The sequence below is a fragment of the Anopheles marshallii genome, chromosome 3 (genome assembly GCF_943734725.1).
Source record: "Anopheles marshallii chromosome 3, idAnoMarsDA_429_01, whole genome shotgun sequence".
NCBI classification, from domain to species: Eukaryota; Metazoa; Arthropoda; class Insecta; order Diptera; family Culicidae; genus Anopheles; species Anopheles marshallii.
This window is the reverse complement of record NC_071327.1, coordinates 41317178-41343299: the sequence shown is the minus strand read 5'-3', so window position 1 is coordinate 41343299 and position 26122 is coordinate 41317178. Positions and strand designations below refer to the sequence as shown.

General features: G+C 42.0%; 5 protein-coding genes across 5 annotated transcripts; 4 read left to right on the top strand and 1 right to left on the bottom strand.

Moving 5' to 3' along the window:
- The first annotated feature begins 15387 nt into the window (after positions 1-15387).
- On the top strand, positions 15388-16266 carry LOC128712613 (proteasome subunit alpha type-1). The gene has a single exon (XM_053807502.1). The coding sequence runs from the start codon at positions 15388-15390 to the stop codon at positions 16264-16266; it is 879 nt and encodes a 292-aa protein (XP_053663477.1).
- Positions 16267-17579: 1313 nt separating this feature from the next.
- On the bottom strand, positions 17580-18090 carry LOC128715750 (60S ribosomal protein L23; the record flags this gene model as incomplete). Its single annotated transcript, XM_053810664.1, has 2 exons — positions 17580-17779; positions 17872-18090. Coding segments are annotated over 2 exons (417 nt in total), but the record flags the coding sequence as incomplete, so codon positions are not given.
- An 816-nt stretch (positions 18091-18906) lies between these two features.
- Positions 18907-22677, top strand: LOC128711061 (coatomer subunit alpha). The gene is made up of 2 exons (XM_053805927.1): positions 18907-18986; positions 19062-22677. Exons 1-2 carry the CDS (start codon positions 18907-18909, stop codon positions 22675-22677), a joined length of 3696 nt encoding a protein of 1231 aa, XP_053661902.1.
- Positions 22678-23214: 537 nt separating this feature from the next.
- LOC128712612 (aldo-keto reductase family 1 member D1-like) lies at positions 23215-24237 on the top strand. The gene is made up of 2 exons (XM_053807501.1): positions 23215-23961; positions 24046-24237. The coding sequence occupies exons 1-2, from the start codon at positions 23215-23217 to the stop codon at positions 24235-24237; spliced, it is 939 nt and encodes a 312-aa protein (XP_053663476.1).
- Positions 24238-24535: 298 nt separating this feature from the next.
- Positions 24536-25439, top strand: LOC128715102 (dehydrodolichyl diphosphate synthase complex subunit nus1-like). The gene is made up of 2 exons (XM_053809983.1): positions 24536-24881; positions 24967-25439. Exons 1-2 carry the CDS (start codon positions 24536-24538, stop codon positions 25437-25439), a joined length of 819 nt encoding a protein of 272 aa, XP_053665958.1.
- The last annotated feature ends 683 nt before the right edge of the window (positions 25440-26122 follow it).

The following is a 26122-nucleotide window of genomic DNA, read 5'->3' as shown; positions in this document are numbered from 1 at the left end:
CAGGGCATACGTACCGAGATACGGGGGCCAAGACGAGAATTGTAATTGGTGTGTGTGCGTGTGCGAAACGGATGAAGATGGAGCCATCACGCTGTCGGAACCGCAATAATGGTCGACGATTAAAACGAAGTCATCCCTGTGTAAACGCTCACTGGTTTGGCTAGAGTCCATTAACTGTTTCGCTGCTACTTAGGATTATTTGTCACTAGATTATCTGAAACTTTTGGAGCACTGTCCGTTATGTAACCATCCCTTTTTCAAATCCGATCCAGGACAGTACAGTGTGGGGCTGCATAATAGATCATATAATAGGGGCACTTTTTCCCTATAAAATTAGAGCTCTGACACATGACGAACAGCGTCGAAAACAGATCGATGTCGATGTCAGAAAATGAGGGAAGGAAGCAATGCGTAATCATATTTGGATCGGTTGACACAGCCCAAATAGTACCATGCACGAGCTACCACAATTACTGCCACATGTTTCAAAATGTAAATCATTCATCGAGCAGACAGCACTGTGACGGATATCGTTTATTGATCACCTAAACACTTGCGTGTTCCCAAAGATAGATCAAATCAAAAAATATGTGATCGTCTTTGATGTGTGTTATCCAACGTTCGTCAATCAACGTTTTTTCGCCGTCTCGCTTTCCCGGATGCAAGCAATGGGGGAAAGACCGGAACAGGTCTGTCGTAAAACGACCAAACACCAAATGACTGCGCTTAGCTTCGGCGGATAAAAACAGATAAAGAGACAGAATAAAAACAAATACAATAATCACATTTGTGTTGAACTAGTGCTTTGTGGAACTAGCGCAGCATATTGTGAAAATGTAAATGACCATTATGTAAAGATAGGAACGGCAGGCAAAAGGTATGTTAGGTATGTTAAATTGAAATGGTTAGTTAATTTTTCACTCGAAACGAAATTTAGCTACTCTTTTGCAATCTTGATTATGTTTTTCTCCTACCTTTCGTTGATAGGATTAATTAAAACATAAAATTCTACATGTTCAAAGTTGCTTTCTTCCCTGCCAAGTTGCCAATAACCGTTCCATAGTTACTGGAATTCTATTTAACAGCACAGAAAACAAACTCTGTAACTTACAATCAAAACAGTTGCAACAGGCCATCCCTTGGCCGTGACTTCCATCGCCGGCGTGGCGCTCGTTGCACGTTGCGAAGAACGGGCAGACGATGATGCTTACGAACTGTGGCAAGAAGCAACAATTATCCGCTTTCTTATGTGAAGCCTTTTCGGTGGCACAGGATTGAACCAGCCAGAGGACCCACCATCGTCTGCTAGAATTGCATAATATCTACCATACGCTACCATACGCTCACGAATACGATTCGATAATGGACACAGTCGCTACTTGCGCGCCTGAAAATAACCACGACGTCGAAAATGGTTTGTGCTCTCACTTGCCCAGCTCGCACCCCACTCTCCCATACAGAAGCCCGTGGAATTGTACGGATTACCGCTCGGTGGAAAAAGTTCATTCCGTGCGAAGGATAGATAGGGAACCTGTTACCCACGGGCCAGCCGGTGGTGAGCCTTAGCACTTTATCGGCTGCAAAGGTAACCAGGAAATCAAAATGTCATAGCCGAACTCGTTGCACAGTTTGGCAGCAATGGATGGAACCCGTTGGATAAGTGACAAGAGACGGTTCGATTCGGTAATGGAGTGAGTAGTTGTGGATTGGCGAAATTCTATTCCTACCCCATGCAGTTTGACGCTGACGCGGACACCTGCGTGCTGTACCGGTCGCATGGGCGAATGTTTTCCATCAAGTAACGCCTCTTGTGCCCATCTGCCATTGACTTTTACTTTCATCTGGTTTCGATCATTTTCATCACTGCTGTCTACTGCCTTAAAAAGACTGGCTGCTGGAGAGATGGGTTTTAAATTGTATGTTTTGGTTTTTGGAGGATCTCTTTGGAGAGGACGTATCTTTCGCTGTTCCGGGTGTTCATTAGGTTTGATTTGATATATTATTATGTTATTATTTATTGCATCGTGGAACCAAAACAAAGCTCGCGTTGTATATTGTCACACCGATTTGACATAACAAAATAAAGGTGAAAAGTGTACATACTACGAAAGAAAATATCTCCTTCGAATTAGTGCTGCATGGTTGAATATGTCGGGAGAACTATTAAACATCAATCGTTTAATTCATCATACTGAGCAAAACCTCAACTGTTCGCTTTTCGTTTCATTCCCGGCACGAAAAGTTTCAAGGTGGTTTGAGGCTTTATTTGCAAAGCGAAAATAACATAATCAAATCACGTCACTTTAATTAGCCTCGGTGGCGTTGCTATTAACCTTTGTTACGCATTATCGCGTGCTCCATCATCATCGTCATGCCCGTCGATACTCCCTTCACGTGGCCGACCGTTGGTTGTGTTTCTTTCACCGAAGAAAGGCCGACAACGATCCGGTGGCTGAATGTGTGCCTGTGATTTTGTTATTACGTTTGTCACGCCTCGTTCGTTCGTTCATTGGGAGGAAACGACGTGATAGGATTGTTTGAGCATAAAGAGATGCTATTTAATTTAAATGACACATCGGTAAAAGAATGGACCGAGGCAAACAGTTCGTGAGCGTGAACCTTTACCCACTATCTGACTCTCACAAATAAAAGTAGGAAGACGGAAAGGTAATCCATGGAAAGGTAGGAAAGGTAATCCGTGATCCAGTCGGTGATGTTATGCCAAAGGTACAGCCCCGTTGCGTGCGGCATTCCGGAGAAATTACCCCAAAAAACAAACACAATTCCCCACCGTGTACGTATAGCTGCTACAACTACAACTACAGTCGTCGCTGCGAAATACTACTTTGCGGAGCAAGTGCGGCATGATCGATCGATCGTGTCATGTTCACACATGCTTCACTGACTTTGCACCCGCATTGCGTCGTTCGCTACACGCGGCCCAAAAACTGGCAAATGTTGAACATGAACCTTCCGATCACCCAAACGCGTACGTTGGCGCGGTTTGGCGCCTAATGCGTAACATAAATGCGCAAAAACATCGTTCTTTGGCAAAAAAAAGTGTACAGTGTGTTATGAGCTGGGTATGCGAATGGGCGTTTGTTTGTATATTGTTCTACTACGTTTGCTACTCTCCGGTTACATAAGGTTTTGTAAACTAATGTATAACCGTTGGTTAAATGCCCGTAAAAGATAATATCGAAACAAAACTAGATGTTCAATTTGTAATGAAATAAGGATGATTTATATACATACGGAGTACCACTTGCAGGGTGATTGATGAGACCTTATCGAAGGGGGATTGATGATAAAAGGAAAGGAATTATGTATTTGACTTTGTCCATTACTCTGTTCCAGTCGATATGATCGAAATTTGTGTGAGCATGTGTGGTTTTAGCATGACTAGTTATTTAAAAGTTTATTGTAATTTGTTGGTTTATGCCTTATACGTTCTATACAATGTGCATGATTATCCGCTTTGGTGGTCAGATTTACAATCCGTTTGTAACTTGTGTTAGACACAGTTATGCAATAATTGTTATCGACATTCTACAATTTATTAGATATCGCTCAACTTCGGCTATTGAGATTCAATTTTTACCATTATTTTGACTTTGAAATAATTAAAAATTGAGGTTCTCCCAATTGTGTTCTGATGAACAAAACATCGAGATAAGGGATGTCAGTGGTGTCGGTGTCAGGTCAATCGTTTTATTTGCCAATAATGTCGCAAACGGATTGCAAAAGAATATTCATGCCAATCCGTGCAGTGCGTATTCTGCATATTTTATTATATTGCCAATTATCTATAAATAATGCAGATAGCGTACGATGTGCAAGACTGGGCCAATGGTTACTTCAAGTTCGAATTGAAGATTCAACGCTTGCGCAGCTACGAAAGCAGAAACAACTTTCGAGCTACAGAAAACATGATCATGAATGTAACTAGCGGCAATAGGGGCTACGCCAGTTTATGACTGCGGGGCAGCAATGCAATCCACGAAGTTAGCATTACAGGTGTGATTACAAACAGCAGTGTTAGGAGGTAAAAATGTAATCTTTTCAAAACCAAAACAAGCTTCTGCTCATTCGGCACAGTAGTGATTTGAGCTTTTTTAGAGGATTGCATCAGGATTGAACATTTGGTGTTCTCAGACGTTATGATTTTAATGTACGGCATAGCTCTTGAAGCTGATCTGTTATTATATTATCCAAGGAACCATATGTTTTATTTAGTATCGCTGCTATTTATGAGTTATTTATGTTTCGATAATACGATAGTAGCGTTCGTGACACCCTCCAAAGGTCATAGAGACTCTCACGTTGAAATATCACAGGGCCGCATGCTCAAACCCAATCATGTTGGTGGTTCGTCTCCCATCAGCCAACAAATTTCAGATACTTTTCGACTCCGAACGTAGCCCAATACGAACAAATAAGGAAAGCATTTGGGAAGGGAAAGCATGGATATGAAAAATGTACAAAATGTGATGCACTTTTCACTGGATTGCATTAGTCGCCGGCAGGATTGCATCATGACCGTTCAATGATAGCAGCGAAGCTTGCAAGTCACGAGTGCACCAGGGCGCAGTATGTACGGTCCCGCGACAACAGTAAAATCACCATCTTTGCCAAGATATCGTGTGTTTTTTTTTTTCATCGTATATTACGCGATTGTGTAACTTGCAACACTATATGGACGATCTCTAACACAGCCACAACTTAAGATCCCTTCTTCTCAGGAATGACCTGATGCGTGGGGACGCTGCCACGGCATCTTTAAGTTCTTCATTTGCAAACATGCCTGTGAAGTGCCGATCTTACACCTTCTTCGGGTGCCTTAGAGGCACAATGCAATCAGACGGGCAGGGAGTGGATTGGTGAGCGAAAGTAAACAAATCATATGTTGACTTCTGCACTGTGTCAAAATATCAAGTTTGTCGGTCACGATCTACATAGGGCTACGGGAAAAAAAAAACAAATCAGTATTATTCACAATACAACGCTAGAAGCATAACAACGGTGTACTAGTTAATTGTTGAGCGTTTGGGAAGCTTTTCAGTCACCAAATGAAACTCCAAATATAAGATGATGATCTGCGTTGCATTTTCGTGCTCGAAAGTCATTAAGCGATGGGTGTAAATATGCCAGAGCAATTGTTCAGCTGGGTAGCGTAACGTTTGCATAGGAAAATATGAAAGCAGATTGTAACGAACGCAAGAGCAGCAGCTTAACCAAACAGAAACATCGTATGATTAATCGCTTTTTCGTAATTTCTTAACATAAGTTCGCATCAGTTTGAGGTTCGGGAAAAGGCCCAGTCACACTGTAAAACTGAGCACACCTTTTTAATGATTCACCTACATCAGATGAATGTGTGTAGGCAATGGTTAACTGTACGTAATATCAGCCAAAATGGTGATGTGCTGAAAAACCTGACCTCGATGGTGTACAAACTTGCGTGAGAGAAATGGGCGAAGGTAACCTCTGGATAAATATCAGTCAAGTGATGTTATTAGGTTTGGTGCAAGGAAATTTGTTGCATAGTAATAAGTTAAGGATGCTGGATAGATACAGGCTATTGAGTCATAAAAATTTAAATCCGAAAACAACTTTTGAAGTAATAAGCAGTTATTGATGAATAATAAAAAAAAATGTGCTTCTCATATAGTTTTTGTACGTTAGTGTGAAGATTATAGATGAAATTTGCGTTGATCTTAATCCAAGAGAAGCGCCTTCATGATGATGGCTCCTAGTTCTTATAATTATCATTTCCATTATCCGATTTGTTTGTGATTGTAACTGTTAATCCTCATAGTTCAAATTAAATGCAAATCTTTAGCCATAAGTGCCTTTCTTCTTGACGAATGTACTTTGAGCACATTTTATTCCACATTTGTTATATCCGTGTCAGTTTCAATAGCTACAGAGTATCATTAAGAGAAATAAGTTATCTGGTTTGATATATTAATAATTCCCCACACTCTACTTCTGCTCTATCCCATAAAGTCATCACCATCGTGGATAGATTTGTCATTTCCTCTTTATTCTTCTTAAATCGCCCATTTACAGCCTTTCCGTATCTATTCCAACCGGTTTCCCTACCGATAATTTTCGAAAAAGCTTAATGTATACAAACTAATTGGTTGTTTGTGTTGAATAAGCATGTTTATGGTGATGGATGCGCAAATAAAAGCTATTCAGCGCCAGCGCCATAAGTGTGTGCATTGAATATTGACACTAACATCGGCTTCCTCACCATAAGCATCTCATCGCTTCGTTTCGTTATTGACTACAGTGCTTCATGGCTCCTTCCGGCAAACGGTAGCTGCTACCAATGTTGCATATCGTCGACGGAGTGAACTGTGATAGATTCCGACTCGGACCCACAGCTAATTCGTCACAAAGCGAACGTGGAATTTATATTCCTTGCCCTGGTCACCACAATTTGAAATTCGTCTTGCGGGACGTCGTGTGGGGTTTGTTTTCGTGGACTACCCCAATAAAGCATCAAACAAGACAGCACAATGAGTAGCGTACCATAAAGCCTATGTTAATGGAAACACTTTACACGGTCCTAAACGTGACGGGTGTCCTGCGGGTTGGTATTTACGATGGAAAGGTTACAATAGTCGCTGGATTATAATTCATTACGGACTATATATTTTACGATCTACTACTGATCCACTGATCTCAATCCATTTGTATGACATGCTTAGTTTTCTTTGTTTTAAGTGCATCAACTTAACTGGCAATGTTACTGCAATGAAACGAGCCCCCATTGCTTTTGTACATGACAACTAATCTTAGATAATCTTTTTTGTACAATATCTCAAAAATATAAACTTAATTTCATTCATATTTTTCATACTGTATCGGTTTCCTCTTTAATCTAATTTGTGTAAAGGGGTTTTCTCTCCTTCGTTTAAATTTTCTTCCCCACTCCATGTGAGCTCCAGTTAAGCGCCGAGGAAAATGTAAGTTGCGTAATCTATATTTTTGCTTAGCGTTTTTAACATACTCTATTTGAAGGTTTCTTCATCGCATCAAGTTCGTTGACCATAAAACGCAACAAGATTTAACAGTTGCGAAGGCATGCAAAACGGGACCTGTGATAAAAAAGAACCAACCATTACGATACATCGTCACTGCACAGGTTTTATGTGACCAGCATACGGTGGAAGATGTTCCTTTTACTGAACATTAGCTAAGCTTCTGTCCTCGCACAAATTGCAACTCGACAGCAGAAAAATTAAGCAAATTTTTCACCTTACGCAATCGGTTCGCCAAGACGCGGTGGCGGTTTACTTTCCTATCAGGTTGGCCGGCTGCAACGTGTGTGCCGTGAAGAACAGTGGTAATGAAAGATAGTGAAAACGCAAAACATCAAGTGAACACAGTTTTCCTATTTAATTTGCTTGAATACATGTACGTTGCGGACAAATACATCTCCGATAGCAAATACGTTCATACGTTCCTTCAAATGATTGAACACATAAGAGAAGAAGTGAAAGAGATACGCAATAGAACAGCACGGCCTACTGATTATGTAGTGAGAGACTATCGTCTGCAATTTAAAGGGTCCCGAATATAGCTTCAAATATGTTTATACAGTACTGTAAAAAAGCTTTCCACTATTATTCGATCAGTTGCATGATCATTGGATTCCTCAGACAAGTTGCGATGGTTATAAGCAAACAGGTATAAAAATTCATCAGCCCTCTAACGAGTATTCTGCACCGGGACCAACAGCGTCGAAACATCGTAACAGTCCTTCTGCGAGCGCGAGCCGCCAGTCAATGTCGTTTGATTGCGTAGGACTAAAGCGAACGCAAACGGATGAAGAAGTCGCAAGTCTTTCGAATATTCACTGCTCACAATACGCACCAGAGGCTTACATTCACTTTGTGTAACTATGGCTAGCGAAAGACTAGCATCAGGGTTACTAGTGCTTCCTCTATGCACATACAAACGGATTGAATCCATTTTGGCCGGCGTATTGATCAAGTGATCTTCCCGTATAAGCTTCACCGCAGCGCACGGTTGCATAACAACTGCAATGAACTTTGATGGGACGGTTTTCTGCAGGAAGAAAAAGGTTGTTTGTTTACGTTTGCTTATGACTGCAGTAGTACGGCAAAACTGTACTACTAGTGACCTATTTAAAGACAAATGCTCAAAAACGCCTTTGCCATTTGGGTTAGATGATGTTTGGGCCGGGGTTTTTTGTGTCTATCCACACACCAACATTTAGTACCATTTGTGTGCGTGTAATGGAACTGTTACTAATGTGAATGTGAAGGAGGAATTGTACAATGAAGCACCTTTATCATCAGTATTTACTGTTTGTGTGACTTGGAATTCGGTGTTGTATTTTGGCAGAGAGACTTGTTTACAAAAGGCGCAGGCAGTCAGAAACCCCACAGACATTTTCTGGTCCGGGAAAGGAATGCTTCATGTTGAACGTGAAGGAAGATCGTGAAAATAGACCGGTTTGGAAAACGGCTTTGACTATGATGATTTTCAGAAACATAAATCGATAAAAATTAGTTAATCAAGCATTTCAGAACTCTAGAAATATTTTGTACCAGTGTCTAATGAGTCTTTTATGAAGAGTAAATGGTGACAATGGTTTTTAAGCTATTAATCTAACTTTGTCAATTTACCAATTTTACGGGGTTCATTGATCTTTGAAGATTAATATTAATAATATTATGGAATTGAATCTGGTTCAGATTATCCCAATATTATTTTCTAAAAAGACAACACAGTAATTTAAAGAAAAACTAAACAAAAAGATTCCAAAACTCGCCTGAAGCTCGGTTCAACTCACTAGCGATTTGGTTAGAGTTGAAACAGAGAAGCTAAAAGGTATTGAACTTCTAGTGCTAAAAAATAGTACTTTAAAAAGCAATTTATAAATCATGAGAGGAGGTGTTAATTTCCTAATTTGTGCTACATGTAACGTTAGAATATTCCTACACTCTGCATGTTGCGGTAGACGAGCAACAAACCAAAACTCAACACAAAACGTCTTGGAATTGGAATGAACCCAGAAAAGGGGAAGGTAAAATGTTGCACATTTCACCGATATCATCAATGACGAGCAAAAACCCGTCTGTTTCGTCTTTTTCACCTTGACACTACAACGCGAAAGAAGATTATAAAATGCATTTGCCACCATGCTATAGCTACTTTCGGATTTTGTTATCGTTCGTTGGGTCCATTAGCTCAATGTTACACTGTTAGTGTTCAAGGTAAAATAACGCGACGGTCCAAATTGATCTACCTTATGCAGTTCTGCCGTCGAGATGTTTCGGCGAGATGATACGGCGAAGAGCCACCAAAATTAAAGTCAATAATGCATGTTCGTGCTACATACTGTTAATTTAAATGCCAAAAAAGTTTCTGATTTATTTCCGTAAATTAGGAGTCAAGCTTATATTATGATAGGTGAACCATTACAAAAATGCACCAATTGTGGTTAATGCGCCTAACAATCTTTTCACCACCGTAAGACAAGGATTAGCAAAGAAAATATGTTATTTTGAAGGGTCAATTACAAAACATTGCCTCAATCTCATGGCAGACAAAAGCTTTACCAATTATCATTCTACATTCGGTCAAAACATTCAAGAGAAGATTAATTCGTACATTTATTATTTAAAAATTAGTTGCTCGTTGAGTTAATTTGAGCATTAATTTATCCAATGAATTTTAATGGCCTTAGGTATAATTTGAGCTAAAGAAAAGTTTACCCCGTGTCAAGGGGCTTAGCATGTGTGAAGTATGCAAATGGGTTTGCATGGAATGAGTCCACTAAATGGTGTTGATGTGATCGAGCAAAAAGGGTGTTCAATTGATTAGTAATTTAAGTGATTCAGAAGCTTTAACATAAATTCGTGTACAGTGTTCGTTTCGAAACATTATTTGCATGACAACGGGAATGATTATGCAGTAGCAATGTATGAGGAGGACGCATCACCCAACGGGGGTAACTAATCTTTCGAGCGACATTAAGAGTATCCCAAACAAATTGGACCAACTTGCTTGTACGCACGATCACAATCCTTTGCGTTAGGAATACAAATGTTTCCCATATTGTCCGATAATGCATGTGTGTGATATTGCATTTAATGCTCTTGATATAATTTGAATAGCAATATAGTTTGGAAATAAAGCCCGTCCGTTTAATCTGTGTCGCACCACGGCATGATGAATATCTGCCCCTGCACGCATAATTCAAACGTAATTCATTCTTTCCCATACACGGTCAGTAGTAGTAACACACTCGCCTGCTCTTAGTTGGATTCGCAGGTGTGACAAAAAAAGAAATAGGTTTGTCTCTATGTGTGATAATGGCTTCCGAAGGTAGCGGCAACTTAAGGGAAGCGATAAAATTACCATATCATGCACCATTCCCCGGCTTCCTCCCTTGACGACGCCTCCATTTGCACATGATGCGGCCCCCGATGGCAATTCATCAACTAGTCTACGGGTCTCCGTCTACAATGCGCTGGGCGTTTGGTGCTACACTCGTCGTAACCACAGCCGGCACTTGGCCACGGCGTTGGACCGAAAAAGTGTGTCTATGTTACAATCGGTATACAAACGCTGCTAGCACAACCCAGAAGTAATGTAGCACAGATCAGTCGGAGCATGAAGACAGCATAATTCACTACCGGAACCTTCCGTGGAACCGTCTCCAGCCTGCGCTTTGCCCCGGCGCTTTTCATATCATGACCGATTTCCCACTCTCTACGATCATCTTACCCAACACTGACCACGGACAATCACAGGAACGTGAAGTGTTGGCCACACGTGCAGCGTACGGCCTCACACTGGAAAACATTGCCAATTTGTGGAGATGAAGCCCTGGGGAGGGAATGAAAGTGATATGGGGTTGGCGCCGTTAGGCGCGCATGTGTTTGTGTGTGGAGAATGGGAGAACATGTGAGTGTGTAGTGCTTTAGGCTGTTTAGAGATTACTTAATCAATCACCAAGGCAACGAACGAATCGTGTGTATGGCGATTTAGGTTCAAATTACAAAATTAAGAGTACAAACAATGCCTGTTACATAAGCTACTCTCATCCTAGTGTTTCAGGGCGGTTGGCTGGCTTGGTGGTAATGGTGTCCATATTCACACCGACAGGATCGGCATCAAATCCAAGTTCGTTCCCTCATACGCAGGTTTAATTTTCCAGCTGTGGTGAATATTGCACAGGGAATGGAAAATAGCAAATGGTGGGACAAAGTCCTCCTCATGTTGTAGTACCAAGGAGAGGAGAAGTGTTCCAGACAAGAAGTGAAAGAGTGGTTATTTCTTTTAGTTTACTTAATGTCATTTAAATGTCATTAATTTTATATTTAACCTTCGATGAGAGCTTTGTAGAAAACGTCCATAAACTCAATGTCAAGTTACTAGTTACATCTGAAAGTTCATTAAAATGCACTCCAATGCGGTAAGACCCATTTTTGGGGAACTCTGTCTACTTTACATTACTGTTATTATGTGTTATTAAATTGTATCCAGTTTATAAACAATTGCGCCGCATTTTAGTTTTAGTCTTGTAGCATACTGCTTCGTACTATGTTTTTTGTTCACAATTAACATTATGATTTGACCTATTTTCGTTTACAGTAATTGCCATTAATGTTTCTGTGATATTAGCTGTTTGTGCGGTTCGAGCTTTATTAACTCAATCAAGAGCGGCTTGATGAAGTCCATATTAGTCATCAATGTGAATGATGGGCACAGCAAGTCTTCGCTCGTCTAAGCTGGTGGTACACGTTACAGAAACGAATTAAAAGCGGGATTATCTAATACGCTTCAACCGTTCAACTGTACACTGCCCCAATCCGTGTGAAACTAAGATGCCCTACCACTCTGTACCACCCATCCAATTGATGAGGGCAACCGTTTTCGGTATCACCTGGCTGGCAGACGTGTCCGAACCGGGGCAAGTTCCCGGGTGACTTAAGATCAAATTAGCCGTTAAGCTTCACTTTAGCATTTACTAGATTTAGTACTCGCAGCAATCACCAACTGGCTGCCGGTGCTACAAACATGCAGCGGGTCAGCCGGGAATGCCAGTAGCAATCAAACCGTCCAATGCACCCGACCGTATTAATCGCCGTATTTTAATCGACGATCATATCGTTAGCAAAAGGCCTTGAAGGTGCCCCAATTGAGTGGAATGAACAGCAATATAGGCTAATAGTTTACGGCAAAATTGTACGTTTGGCAAGAGCGGGCGAATATTGTAGTGATTAAAAAAGATGATATTTTTTACAACCTCCAATAAGATTTTTTTTGTGATATAAGTAATTGCATGATTTTTTTCCAACATTGAGCTTATTTTGTTGAAAAGGAACAATAATCAATGGAAATGAGCATGATTGCTGATGAGAAGATTAATAAGACACTAAACATAGTACATAACCAACACTTAAAACTGAAAATTCTGTTTTCGTCGTAGTGACGATGAATTGAGACCAGGGGTCTCCAAACTTTTCAGTCGCATTGGTTGAAACTATCGTACACAGATATTGCTCTCCAGATAATTATTATTCCACAATTTTTCGTTTTATATGTTACAAACTATAACAATTTGAATGTAACTTGATTATTAAAACTTTTTCAATAAGACAAACTCTTAAGATGTTAAGATTAGCAACAGCGTCGCGGGCCGCACTGGATGCTTTCGAGGGTTACATGTACACAATCTGTAACGCTGACTTCCACAAGACGGAAACTATACATAAATATCGTGTAAAGTAACAAATAGGGAGGAAAAGCTGCTTAACCTCAGGTTAAGCATTTCGGTATCACACACGCTATCCACGCATATCATGCCGTCCTACCCGGCGTGAACCGATTGCATGGCAGTTAATGGAATAAGAAACAAACGCAAAACACAACTAAAACATATATTTACCGGCTTAAACGATATCGATGAAATGTTTCGCTGTAGCATTGGTACTACGAGGAAATCATGCCAACGTCAATTTGCCGCATTCCTTACCCCGGGAAACATTCGAAAACGGCACAAACAAGTGAGAAGGCGTTTAATAGTTGCACTTTTTTAACCTTGTTGGGTGAAATTGGGTGAAACTTGGATTAAAAATTATGTAAATTACCACAATTTTGTTAAACCATTGGAATTTAAATACACATCCTTCCACGTTTTGACTTGTTTGCAAAGGTAAGTCTTGTTACTTATTTTACACATTTGCCTCGTGTCAATGGCAAACTGTACAAATTTGTGGGTAAACTAATCTGCTTCTGACGTAACCTAATCTACTCACAACCGCAACGTACCAAATACGATACGATCCTAGGTCTTAAGCGGGAGCACTACCTGTTTGCAGCGAATCCCGGCATACGAAATAATAAAAAAAAAACCTCCGCGTGCATGATGCCAGAGCCGCGCTCTGTAATCGCTACACGATTTAGGCAGGAGGTCGCGTCCGGAAAGCATCGAAAGATACTTTCACTAGCCGCAATAAAAATAAAGTAATACTGGCGACATACTGATTACGGCATACGTGGTCGTTTCACCAGGTCTGGTTTGTGAATCCAGCATTCCGCTACAAATGGGAAGAGAAGTAGAACATTGGACTTTCAATCTCTTAACAGCACATGGAGGAGTGGTGGTATTCCCGTTTGGGGTTTTTAAACATAGCGCGCATTCCGATCTCCTCCTTCGTCATTCATTTTTTTTTAACTACGGAATCTAAGAATGATATTGTTTTCTTTTTTGGTTAATTACCACAATTGCGGCTGCTTATAACTAATGATTAATACATCATAATTAGTCCTACTTTATTGTATGAAACAATTCAAAATAGACATTTGTTTCTCCAAACCGTGAAAGGATACTGTGGTCATCTTCTTAAATGATCAAAGGGTACAGTGCTCCCTTCACTGCGTCCTGCGTGTGTGATAACGCTTGATCTCGTGTGCGTGGCCGAGCGGCCCGTGCAATCGCTATTGCTATGAGCGGGATGGACGAACCTACGGCTTAAAGTGCGAAAGAGTAAGCTTTTACAACACAGTTCACTTCGTTACAAATACATTAGCCAGGATGTACACTGCCGATTATGCGGCTTTGTATTTAGCTTCGCTTAATTAAAGATAGGATGCAGAAAGAATAATATTTACGCCAAATTAGCATCGAAAATGTTTGATTTTGATTTAATGTGTGGAGAACACGCTTTTGTAATATGTTTCATGAATTTGAAAATGCAATCGGCAAAATATTGCTCAACAGCAGTTGCAAAACTCAATATTGTAGCAAAATAATATATTCATCACATCTCCTTTAAAAACATAACGAGGTACACATTTTGGATTTACAGTCTTTCTACAGGCGTCTACAGAGTTACGCGAATTCGAGATACGCGAATCGCAAAATTTTGTCAATTCGTGTAATTTTGTATGTGGAATTGAAGTTTGTATTTGTCCAATTTCAAATTTTTCTCAAAAATATGCTACATTTTGATGTTAAAATCATGAATGTTGGTAATAAATACTCTAATTGTCGAAATAAACGTAAAAATATCAATTATTAGTGTGCTTCGTAACGTGAAAAGAAGAAATCGATCAATAAATACTAACTATAAACGATATTATAAAGGGAATAGAACTCGGGTTAATCGAATTTCTCTGGCACGCATTATTCGCGTAACTCAGGAAAAGACTGCACTGTATTGATGGTTTTAAAATTGCCCCAATAGCGGCTAACTTACGCTTGGGTTTATGACCTGTCATGTCCACCTTTCCTTCATAGCCAGTCCGATTCAAACGAGATTTGAGTTATGATCTTTGATATAGCACGCCGATCCCCGAACACCAAACCCGCAGTACAGGATGTTATAAAGCCGTGTATAACTGAAAGCGGCTAACTTCCATTTCAAATGTGTGCAAGTTTGGCTATTTGCAAGTTTTGGAAGAAACGCTTAGTTTAGCGCTTTTTTCCTAGTTTTTGCAGCGGTTGATTTTCAACGAATCTAAGAAACCACATAATTGAATCAATTAAAATAATTATTTGAACATTCAACATATAACTGTACATATTTGTTTCATCATCCATCACAAAGTTGTAACATAACGATAAAATCAAATCACGAATGGCACGTCATCTGAAGGTATGACGTATAAATGTTGTCAGCTTGCATGGCCGAAAATTCACCTACAGTGAAGCGTAGAAAAGCGGTTGTCATTTGTTGTGAAGCACCGAATTCGTGACAAAGCAATAATATTGTAATTTCGCAGAAACTAGAAGAAAAACATGGTAAGTTGGTGTTAATTTCAAAAGTTATTTAAAAATCCTACTAAATCTGTGCTTGGCACATTATTTTTTGATTTCTGGCACAAGATTTTATGGTTTATGGCTTATTTAACCTTACTATTCGGTGTACCTTCAATTTTAAGTTCCGCAACCAGTACGATAGCGACGTGACGGTATGGAGTCCACAGGGCCGTCTGCACCAAGTGGAATATGCGATGGAGGCCGTAAAGCTTGGTTCCGCAACGGTGGGATTGAAAAACAAGGATTTTGCCGTCCTGATAGCTTTAAAACGAGCTTCGTCCGAGCTGTCGTCCCACCAGAAGAAGATCATTTCCATCGATGATCATCTAGGTCTGTCCTTCGCCGGTATCACGGCTGACGCTCGTATTCTCAGCCGTTATCTGCGCCAGGAGTGTCTGAACTACAAATATTCCTACGATGCGTGCTATCCAGTAGGACGCTTGATTAGTAACCTTGGCAACAAGATGCAGGTCTGCACACAACGGTATGACCGGCGTCCGTATGGTGTTGGACTACTGGTGATCGGTTACGATGACCAAGGACCGCACATCTACCAAACATGCCCAAGCGCCAATTTCTTCGACTGCAAAGCGATGTCAATTGGATCCCGTTCGCAGAGCGCCCGTACGTATCTCGAGAAGCATCTGACTACGTTCCCAGATTGCACCAAGGACGAGCTCATTCGTCATGGCGTGCAGGCGCTTCAAGATACGCTGCCGAACGAGGTGGAGCTGAACAACAAGAATATATCGATCGCTATAGTGGGCAAAGGAGAAAACTTCCACGTGCTGGATGAACAAGAGAACGATAAATACTTGAGCAACATAGTGCGTCGTGGTGGTGCGGCCGCTGAGGCATCCGCCAGCGGACAGCCACCCCGCGATGATGGCGACGATCAACCCCCAAACGTACCAGCGGATCCGATTCCAGTAGTGGCGATGGAAACGTAAATGGATCGCATCCGCTCATAGGGGGGTCGTGTGATATGGAACCATCATCAACGTTTCCGGAGCATCGCTACGACTTTGGCCCGACCTGGAATGTTGCATTGCATTTCAAAAACTGAAGGGTGGGAGTTTGAAGTGCAATGATATTTCAAACTCCCACCCTTTGTCGGTTTAAAAGAATACAGAAACACTCCCACTGGGTGATGGCTTTACAGCAAATTGTATTTTCAATAAAAACAAAATCGAATGTGCATACTCATTTCTTCAATATTGCTGCACCGCGTTGACGAATTAAAAATAAGTGCTGTAGTTAGTTAATACTTTGGTGGGGTAGTGCTATCATCAGGATGACTCGTTTCACGGGGAGATATCACCAGTGGCTTAATGATGTAGAATCCTACGTGTAAACTAACGATGGTTCCAACCAGCAGTTTCATCATGGATTTTCGGTCCATTTGTTGTAATTTCGCGAACCTCCCGATAGTGCCCGTGATAAATATTGCTGCTTTTGTGAGCTTTCCTTGGATTACGCACCTTTATGCATGGACCGGCAATGTTCTCTTGTGTTTGGTTGACTTTTTGACAGCTGTCCTTCAATCCGATTCAAAAACACTGACGTACACAAATATGGTAGAGCGCAGATGTAACGAAATTGTTCAAATAATGCGTATTATTTGCTTCAGTAATCCCATCGCGCAGGTGTGGAATATAATGAAAAATCTTCGAATTTAAATGTAAGTAGGCTTAACAAAAATTTCTGACCCTTCTAAATTGCGTTATTCATCCTTGGGCGATATATTGAGTAATTTAATGCGTTTGTTATGTTTCTCATTTTTTGGCAACAGTGCCCGTTGTTTCTTTCTTCGTTAGTCAGTAGTGTAATCTTTCAAAGGTAGATCAAACTACATTGATGCTAGCCTGAATATCAGGTAGGACGTTCATATACTTGCCTTTTTCATACGAAATATCCAACAAATCAGAAAACATCTTGCATATGATGGATACGATTAAACGGTGCACACATTGTCCACTATCGTACAGAAGATTAACAAAGAACAAAAAAAAACAAGCAAATTTGCCGGCCAAAACACACTTCCAAATACAGCACACTAAAACACACAACACAAACACATCAATTGGAGTTTGGGTTCCAATGTGTTTTATATTTGCTTTCGCGGTTCTTGAACTGATGATGCTTCAATCACCGAGCAACGTTGGATGTTTCACTGAAGACATTTGAAACATAACAAACTCTCCGGCATTCGGTACATTATGCTGATGTTGGTTAGCAAATCCTCTCGCTGTGTAGAAGCTTTCCTTAAGCTATCGAACCGGCATTGGATGCGATACGAGGCCACAGATCAGCGCATTCTTTCGCAACGGGACCAGTGATAGCGGAGCCTTTCATTTCACCCTTATTGTTCACTATCACTCCAGCGTTGTCCTCAAAGTACAGGAACACGCCATCCCGCCTACGGAATGGTTTGCGTTGCCGAATCACGACGGCGGGCATTACCTATAATACATGGAACATGTTATGAATACGTTATTCTTCGAAACGTTCATTCGCATGGCAACAATAACATGGAAATATTGTTGCAAGCTCACCTTCTTACGCAGCTCTGGCTTTCCCTTCTTCACCGTAGCTACGAACATGTCACCGACTCCTGCGGCCGGCAGACGGTTCAAACGACCGCGGATGCCATGGACAGCAATCACATACAGGTTCTTGGCACCCGTGTTGTCAGCGCAGTTGATGACGGCGCCAACCGGCAGACCGAGCGAGATGCGGAATTTTCCTCCCGCGGATCCTCCACGTCCTGTAGAGGAAAGTAATCAACAAACACAGCATTAACAATCTGGTAACAGCTTCATTGCTAACCGCCACAACAGGGTATAGAGCCGGATATCCAACCACCGCACTACTGCTCAATCAATTTGCTTTGGTCACAAGCACGCCTGTAGAGTTGTTTGTTACCACAATAATAACTATGCTTTGTACATGGTTCAACGTTACGGGACACTGCAGCAGTATTGAAGTGGCTCGAGCAACACTCAGCACAAATAGTATCGCAAATTACCTCTCTTCGACATTGTTTAAGTCTGCAGCAAAATTAAGTGTGTCTTTCACACAAATTCGATTGCCGGAAAAAGAACGCAAGACAGCCACGATTGACGTCTAGTTGACTTCCGCTATTGGAAATGACAAATGGAGCAAGCAAGTAGCATGCGTGCAAACAATTTTCAAACATGCTGTAATCGTGGTAAATCATGTCTAAACTTGTGCCCAATTTTACGCATTAAAAATGGTTGAATATTCATAAATACAATTTTGGGATGAAACCAATAAAGTGTTCTAGAAATTGAAAAGATTTTTACCAACTAAATTATGATTGTTTTGATAGTCGCTTTTGAAATGGTACTTGGGCAACGTATTGACATCGATGACTGGTTGACGTGTCATATAAAAAAAAGATCAAAAAATTTTCAACAAAAAGATAGGCAGTCGGTATTCATTAGTGAGATATCGAACGAAATATTTATAGTTCGACTCGCTGATTCTAGCAAATTGTATATCATCAAATATTTCGTGTGAGCGTTGTGTTGACGGCAAGTTTAAGGACAGCACAGTAAAGCCCCGGCATGTTGACTAACTTTGAGACCAAATCGGCCCGTGTGAAAGGGTTGTCGTTCCACCCAAAACGCCCATGGATCTTGGCCAGGTAGACTATTAGTGATTGTTTTGCTTGTTTCTGAATCTAATGCAATGGTAACGATTTACTATCCACGAATTTCAGTTTGCATAGCGGCGTCATTCAGCTGTGGGACTATCGCATAAGTACACTGATTGAGAAGTTCGATGAACACGATGGTCCGGTACGTGGCATCGCGTTCCACAATCAGCAACCCTTGTTCGTCTCTGGTGGGGACGATTTTAAGATTAAGGTTTGGAACTACAAACAGCGTCGGTGCATCTTTACGTTGCTGGGACATTTAGATTATGTTCGTACTACCGTATTTCACCACGAGTATCCGTGGATCTTGAGCGCATCAGATGATCAAACCATTCGTATCTGGAACTGGCAGTCACGGTCGTGCATTTGTGTCCTGACCGGGCACAACCATTACGTTATGTGCGCCCAGTTCCATCCGAGCGATGAGGACATCATTGTGTCGGCATCGTTGGATCAAACCGTGCGCATCTGGGATATTTCTGGATTGCGCAAGAAGAATGTTGCTCCAGGACCGACTGGTTTGGATGACCATTTGAAGAACCCGGGCGCAACGGACCTTTTCGGGCAAGCGGATGCCGTGGTAAAGCATGTGCTGGAAGGGCACGATCGAGGTGTAAACTGGGCTAGTTTCCATCCCTCGCTGCCATTGATCGTGTCCGGTGCGGATGACCGGCAGGTGAAGTTATGGCGCATGAACGAATACAAGGCGTGGGAAGTGGATACGTGCCGTGGCCATTATTACAATGTGTCCTGTGTGCTGTTCCATCCACGAGCGGATCTAATCATTTCCAACAGTGAAGATCGCAGCATCCGTGTTTGGGACATGACCAAGCGTCAATGCATTCATACGTTCCGTCGTGAGAACGAACGCTTCTGGATACTGGCAGCGCATCCGAATCTGAACTTATTCGCAGCCGGTCACGATTCCGGTACGATAGTATTCAAGCTTGAACGCGAGCGTCCGGCGTACGCAGTGTACGGAAACTGTTTATACTATGTGAAGGAACGCTTTCTACGTGAACTCGATTTCAACACGAACACCGATTCGGTTGTGATGACTATACGCGGCGGAGGAAAAACGCCCGTCTACAGCATGTCGTACAATCCGGCGCTCAATGCCGTGCTACTGTGCACCCGAACCTCCAACCTGGAAAACAGCACATACGATTTGTACAGCATACCGCAAAAAGACAGCGGATCGCAGAACAAAGAAACCGACAGCAAACGCTCCTCGGGAGTAACAGCCGTCTGGGTCGCACGGAATCGATTCGCAGTGCTGGATCGCGCCAATCAGTTGGTGATAAAAAATTTCAAAAATGAAGTAACTAAAAAGATACAGACACCAGTTTGCGACGAAATATTCTACGCTGGTACGGGCATGTTGTTGTTGCGCGAACCCGAACATGTAACACTATTCGATGTACAGCAGCTTCGCTCTCTAGCTCAGGTAAAGATTGCCAAGTGCAAGTACGTCGTCTGGTCGACTGATATGAACAATGTGGCGCTGCTGGCTAAACATACGTTGAACATCTGCAATCGACGATTGGATTTGCTTTGCTCCATTCATGAAAGTGCGAGAATAAAGTCCGGAGCGTGGGACGAATCGGGAGTGTTCATTTACACCACCTCGAATCACATCAAGTACGCAATCAATAACGGTGATCATGGCATCATTCGGACGCTCGATCTTCCGATTTACATTACGCGCGTAAAGAACAGTCAAGTGTTCTGTCTTGATCGAGAGTGTCGAACGCGTTTGCTTACGATCGACACGACCGAGTACAAGTTTAAGATGGCACTAATCGACCGGAAATACGAGGAGGTGCTCCACATGGTCCGTAATGCACGACTCGTGGGACAAAGCATTATTGCGTACTTGCAACAAAAAGGATATCCCGAAGTGGCGCTGCATTTCGTGAAGGACGAAAAAACACGCTTCGGGCTCGCGCTGGAATGTGGTAACATTGAGATAGCTTTGGAGGCGGCCAAAGCCATGGACGATAAGCAGTGCTGGGAGCGTTTGGCCCAGAGCGCTCTAATGCAAGGCAATCACCAGGTGGTGGAAATGTGCTACCAACGCACGAAGAACTTTGATAAGCTGTCTTTCCTTTACTTGATCACGGGAAATCTGGAGAAATTGAAGAAGATGAATAAGATTGCCGAAATACGCAAGGATGTCTCGGCCCAGTATCAGGGCGCATTGCTGCTTGGAGACGTTGCAGAGCGCGTATCGATACTGAAAAACTGTAAGCAAACATCGCTTGCTTATCTGACAGCGAAGACTCATGGCCTGGAGGAAGACGCAGCGCAGATGGCAGAAGAGTTTGCTGTCGAGGGAAAAGATTTGCCGGTGGTGTTGCAAGATGCCAAATTCCTACGGCCCCCTGTACCAATTCAACAGGCCGAAAGTAATTGGCCACTGTTGACTGTTTCGAAGGGATTTTTCGAAGGAACTATGATGTCGCGTGGTGCAACCACTGTTCACCAAGCACTAGCGCCGACGGAAATGGTAGCCGAGGCCGCTGAAGAGGAAGATGGATGGGGTGTGGATGATGACTTGCATGACGCCGACCGGTATGAAGATGCAAAGGACGATGACGATGCTAAACCGGGCGAGGGTGGAGAAGGTGCCGGTTGGGATGTGGGTGACGATGATCTGGAGCTCCCGGAGGAGCTGATATCTAAAATTTCTGCATCAAACGCGGCCGGCAACAAAGGTTTTTTCGCGGCTCCACCAAAAGGGCATCTTCCTTCGCACTTTTGGACTATGAACTCACAGCTAGCTGCTGATCATGTGCGTGCAGGTTCGTACGATTCGGCCTGTCGCTTACTGAATGATCAGGTTGGAGTCGTAAACTTCGCACCGTACAAAGATCTATTCATGGAATCGTACGTAGCATCGAAAACGTCCTACAGCAGTTTACCACACGTTACTTCGTTTCCGGCACACCCCAATCGAAACTGGAAGGAGCTGAATCCTAAAAATGGTCACCCTACGCTTGCCTTCAAGCTAAACGATCTTGTTCAAAACCTGCAAGCTTGCTACCAGCTAACGACGACCGGCAAGTTTGTGGAAGCAATCGAAAAGCTGCAGAACATCATACTCTGCATTCCGCTGCTGGTTGTGGAAACGCGACAGGAAATCGCCGAAGCCCAACAGCTGCTCACAATTTGCCGCGAATACGTAGTGGGGCTCCAGATGGAGACAGTGCGGAAAACACTTCCAAAAAATACACTCGACGAGCAAAAGCGTATTTGCGAGCTGGCCGCATACTTTACACACGTGAACTTGCAGCCCGTGCATCAAATTCTTACTCTGCGTACCGCTTTGAATTTGTTCTTCAAGCTAAAGAACTACAAAACAGCTGCTTCGTTTGCACGACGATTGCTAGAGCTAGGTCCGCGGCCTGAAGTGGCACAGCAGGCACGAAAAATATTGCAAGCTTGTGAGATGAATGAAACAGACGAGCACGCATTGCACTACGATGAACACAATCCGTTCACGCTGTGTGCGGTTACGTATAAACCGATCTATCGCGGAAAACCGGAGGAAAAGTGCTCACTATGCTCTGCCTCGTATCAACCAGCGTATAAAGGCGTAACGTGTGCCGTCTGTAAAGTGGCCGAAGTGGGCAAGGATGTAATAGGTTTACGCATTAGTGCATCGCAGTTTAAGTAATGATAGTATTTCTTCTCCTTTCGGGTGATATACCTATATGAATAGATTGCGCAATTCGTTTCCCGGTCATAGCAATGGATGGGTGCAACAAACAAAATGAAGCAAAATTTGATTTTCAGCACCAACAAATGAAGTGTCATATGCATTTTACAATAATGTTTTCGAACTTTATTGTCATAAACTGCATGATAGGACATTCCGAGAGGCATGATTCGTTCGTAGAAGCGATTGTAGACCCTATAAAATGGACAACAACACATATGTTAACGAGAATGAAAATGAATTGTGAGCGTTCTTTTGGAAATAAAGTATAATAATTACACTATAACGTAATTACACGCGAATGGAATTGTTCTTTTTCGAATTTTCCCGAAGAAATTTAAAAAGTTAAGGAGATTGGACTTTTGCATACAGTAACATTGGGCTTGGCCACAGCATAGGCACTGTTTGCATTATTTCTCGTTTCATCTGTCACTTTCCATCTTGAGTTCGAGTTTTGAACATCTTTTTCTGTGAATCTTTCGTTTAACTTAAACCATGATACCTAAAACTTATATCAGATTAAGCGATCAAAAGTCCATAAGCTTACCGACGATCGGACTTGGTACATACTTAATAACGGGTGCAGACGGAAAGGAAGCCATCAAGACTGCTATCGATTTGGGTTACCGAATGTTCGATACGGCTGCAGCTTATGGGAATGAAGCCATGGTTGGCGAAGCGATACGTGATAAAGTACGCGAAGGCAAACACATGACACGTGAAGATTTTTTCGTCATCTCCAAATTATGCGGAACGCGTCACCGAATGGATTTGGTTTACAATTGCTGCCAAAAGTCGGTGGAATGCATGGGGTTGGATTATGTGGATCTTTACCTGATGCACACACCTGTTGCGTTGAAGCGTGGTGCGAAAATTTCGACCAAGGGGACAGCGTTGAATAATATCGTGGATGATAGTATCAACCCAATAGAAGCGTGGCTTGGGTTAGAGAAATGTTATCAAGAAGGAATATGTCGATCAATAGGAGTCTCCAACTTCAACGAACATCAGCTGAACTCTCTCATATTGGAGGGATCTATTGTGCCGGCAGTGAATCAGGTTGAATGTTCGGTCGGTTACAATCAAAAACCGTTGCGACAATTTTGCCAACAGCAACAAGTTCTTGTGATGGGATACGCACCACTAGGAAAGCAGAAGCTTCCGTTCCTAAACAATGAACGTGTAAAACAAATTGCCTTGTCGGCTGGCAAAACTCCTGCCCAAGTCAGCTTGCGGTATCTGGTAAGTAATGTTTTCACTATTTGTTAAAAATAATGATGCAAATATCGATCATTGCAGCCGATTAATGTATTTTCATTATTATAGATTGAGGGCGGTGTGGTACCGATAGTAAAATCCAAAGATTGTACACGACAGCAAGAGAATTTGGATATCTTTGATTTTAATCTCACCGAACATCAGATGGAAGATTTGGATGCCATAACAGAGAAGCAACGTGCTTGCGAGATGCGTTTTTTGGCTGGAGCTAGACATTTCCCATTTATCGATAGTGTTTAGTATTTCACATTGCTGGTTGAGAAGCCAATTCAACACCGGTAGAGCATATGAAAATTTAATATGAAAAGCATTTAAGGTTCTGCAGTCGCTCATCTATATAAGTTAAGAGAAAACTCGGATTAAATGTTATAAAATATAAATACATACGCGGCTACAACAGCGGTAACAGCATTTCGGACGATTGATTTGAAACAATTTTCCAACAAAGTAACAACAAAAACTTTCAACTGTCAAAACCGTGTCAGCGATGGAAAGTTGAACAAATGTTGTGCCCTGTTGCAGCTGGAGAAGCCTCGAAATGAAATCAAATAGGGCGAACGAGAAAGGTAGCGCCAATCTTCTGATGAGTTCACTCTTGTTGCTGCTGCACACCGTCTTCACCTGGGTGGAGCATTTATTCCGCTTACTGCGACGGTGCCGGAAAGCCATCTATCACATCAGTCCCCTAGGAACAGTTGTAGAATCTTACCGAATAAAACAATCCCAACATTACGTGAAATCACAGCTCCAGACGGTATCAAAAATTCCCACTCATCTTGTGGTGCTGCTCGGGCTTGAGCATCCCGATTATCAGCGACTATCTCAGTTTATTCACTGGTCGTATGCAGCCGGTATCGCGTACGTTAGTTTCTATGATCATAATGGTATGTTTGTTTTGTTTTTAGCTGTTCATCATTGAACCAGTACTCATTATGATGATATTTAACATAGTTTTCTTTGCTATTTCAGGAACTATTAAACGTAACCATGAGCAAATCAAACGCTGTGTGGGTAAAGCACCGTTAGCAGACAAACATCATATCCGATGGTTGGATCAAGATTACAATTCGGTTGATATGGACAGAGTGCCTGCCAATCGGAAATGTACGTATGTTAGCTTCCTTTCGCCGGAGAATGGTAAACAGGCACTGGTGAAACTGAGCCGCGCGATTGGCGAATCAGTTCGGTGTCGTGATCTGTTTCCGTCCGATTTAAGCATCGAATTTTTGGACAGTCGATTGCAATCTTCGCCTAATTACGTGCCCGATCCGGACTTAGCCGTTTACTTCGGTGAAGTTTGTTCTGCGTATGGCCTATTGCCGTGGCAGATAAGATTGACGGAGTTTTTGCAACTCGAGTGGCGCCTGAAGGACAGCAACGAACATCATTTTGTCGATTGTTTGCTTCGGTTTGCGAAGTGTGAACAGCGTATGGGATCGTAAAGGAAACGTCTTAAACGACTACTATAAGCTGCCCAGCTCAAAGTCTCTATAAAAACAATAAACAACAACGACTACTATGAATTGTACGTTAGGTTAAGAATTCAATAGATTGAGGTAAGACTGGCCGTTCTTTACGCATCAAAAAATCATTACAGCTGATGAAGTGAAGAAGATAAAGTTGCACCAATTTAAAAATTGAGCACGAGAAACTGTCAAATCCATATGACGAATTGTTTACAAACAATAACGTTCAACATGCAGATTGGTGCCTATGTTTATATTGCCTCATTCAAATGTACCGTGCGCGAATTTAGATGCATTTCCTGCTTTTAGTTGATTTATACACTCCAATTATGTGTTTTATATTAAATTGTAATTTTACCTTTGGAATAACATTAATGCAATTATGCTATATCTGTTCTACAATTGTTCTAAACAAAGATACCTATTTGACGTGTACTGGATGAGCGCAGACGATGTGCTGGACAGAAATGTACTTGTTGACATTCCATCTCATTTCGCTTTGGATTGCATCCATAGCAATGAATCAGTTTTCTCTGTGCAAATAAGTGTTAACCAAGATCCTCCGTGCGATAATAAGCACTGATTCTAAATAATCAGACTGCAGCAGCAGTATCCTCTGCTTGAGCTCAAATTCAGTTAGAAATAGGGCAACATGCACT

Coding starts and splice junctions, on each gene's coding strand:
- LOC128712613 (XM_053807502.1), top strand. CDS start 15,388: ATGGTTTATGGCTTATTTAACCTTACTATTCGGTGTACCTTCAATTTT.
- LOC128711061 (XM_053805927.1), top strand. CDS start 18,907: ATGTTGACTAACTTTGAGACCAAATCGGCCCGTGTGAAAGGGTTGTCG. Junction 18,987..19,061: donor CGCCCATGGATCTTGGCCAG/GTAGACTATTAG, acceptor CACGAATTTCAG/TTTGCATAGCGGCGTCATTC.
- LOC128712612 (XM_053807501.1), top strand. CDS start 23,215: ATGATACCTAAAACTTATATCAGATTAAGCGATCAAAAGTCCATAAGC. Junction 23,962..24,045: donor AAGTCAGCTTGCGGTATCTG/GTAAGTAATGTT, acceptor TCATTATTATAG/ATTGAGGGCGGTGTGGTACC.
- LOC128715102 (XM_053809983.1), top strand. CDS start 24,536: ATGAAATCAAATAGGGCGAACGAGAAAGGTAGCGCCAATCTTCTGATG. Junction 24,882..24,966: donor TAGTTTCTATGATCATAATG/GTATGTTTGTTT, acceptor TTGCTATTTCAG/GAACTATTAAACGTAACCAT.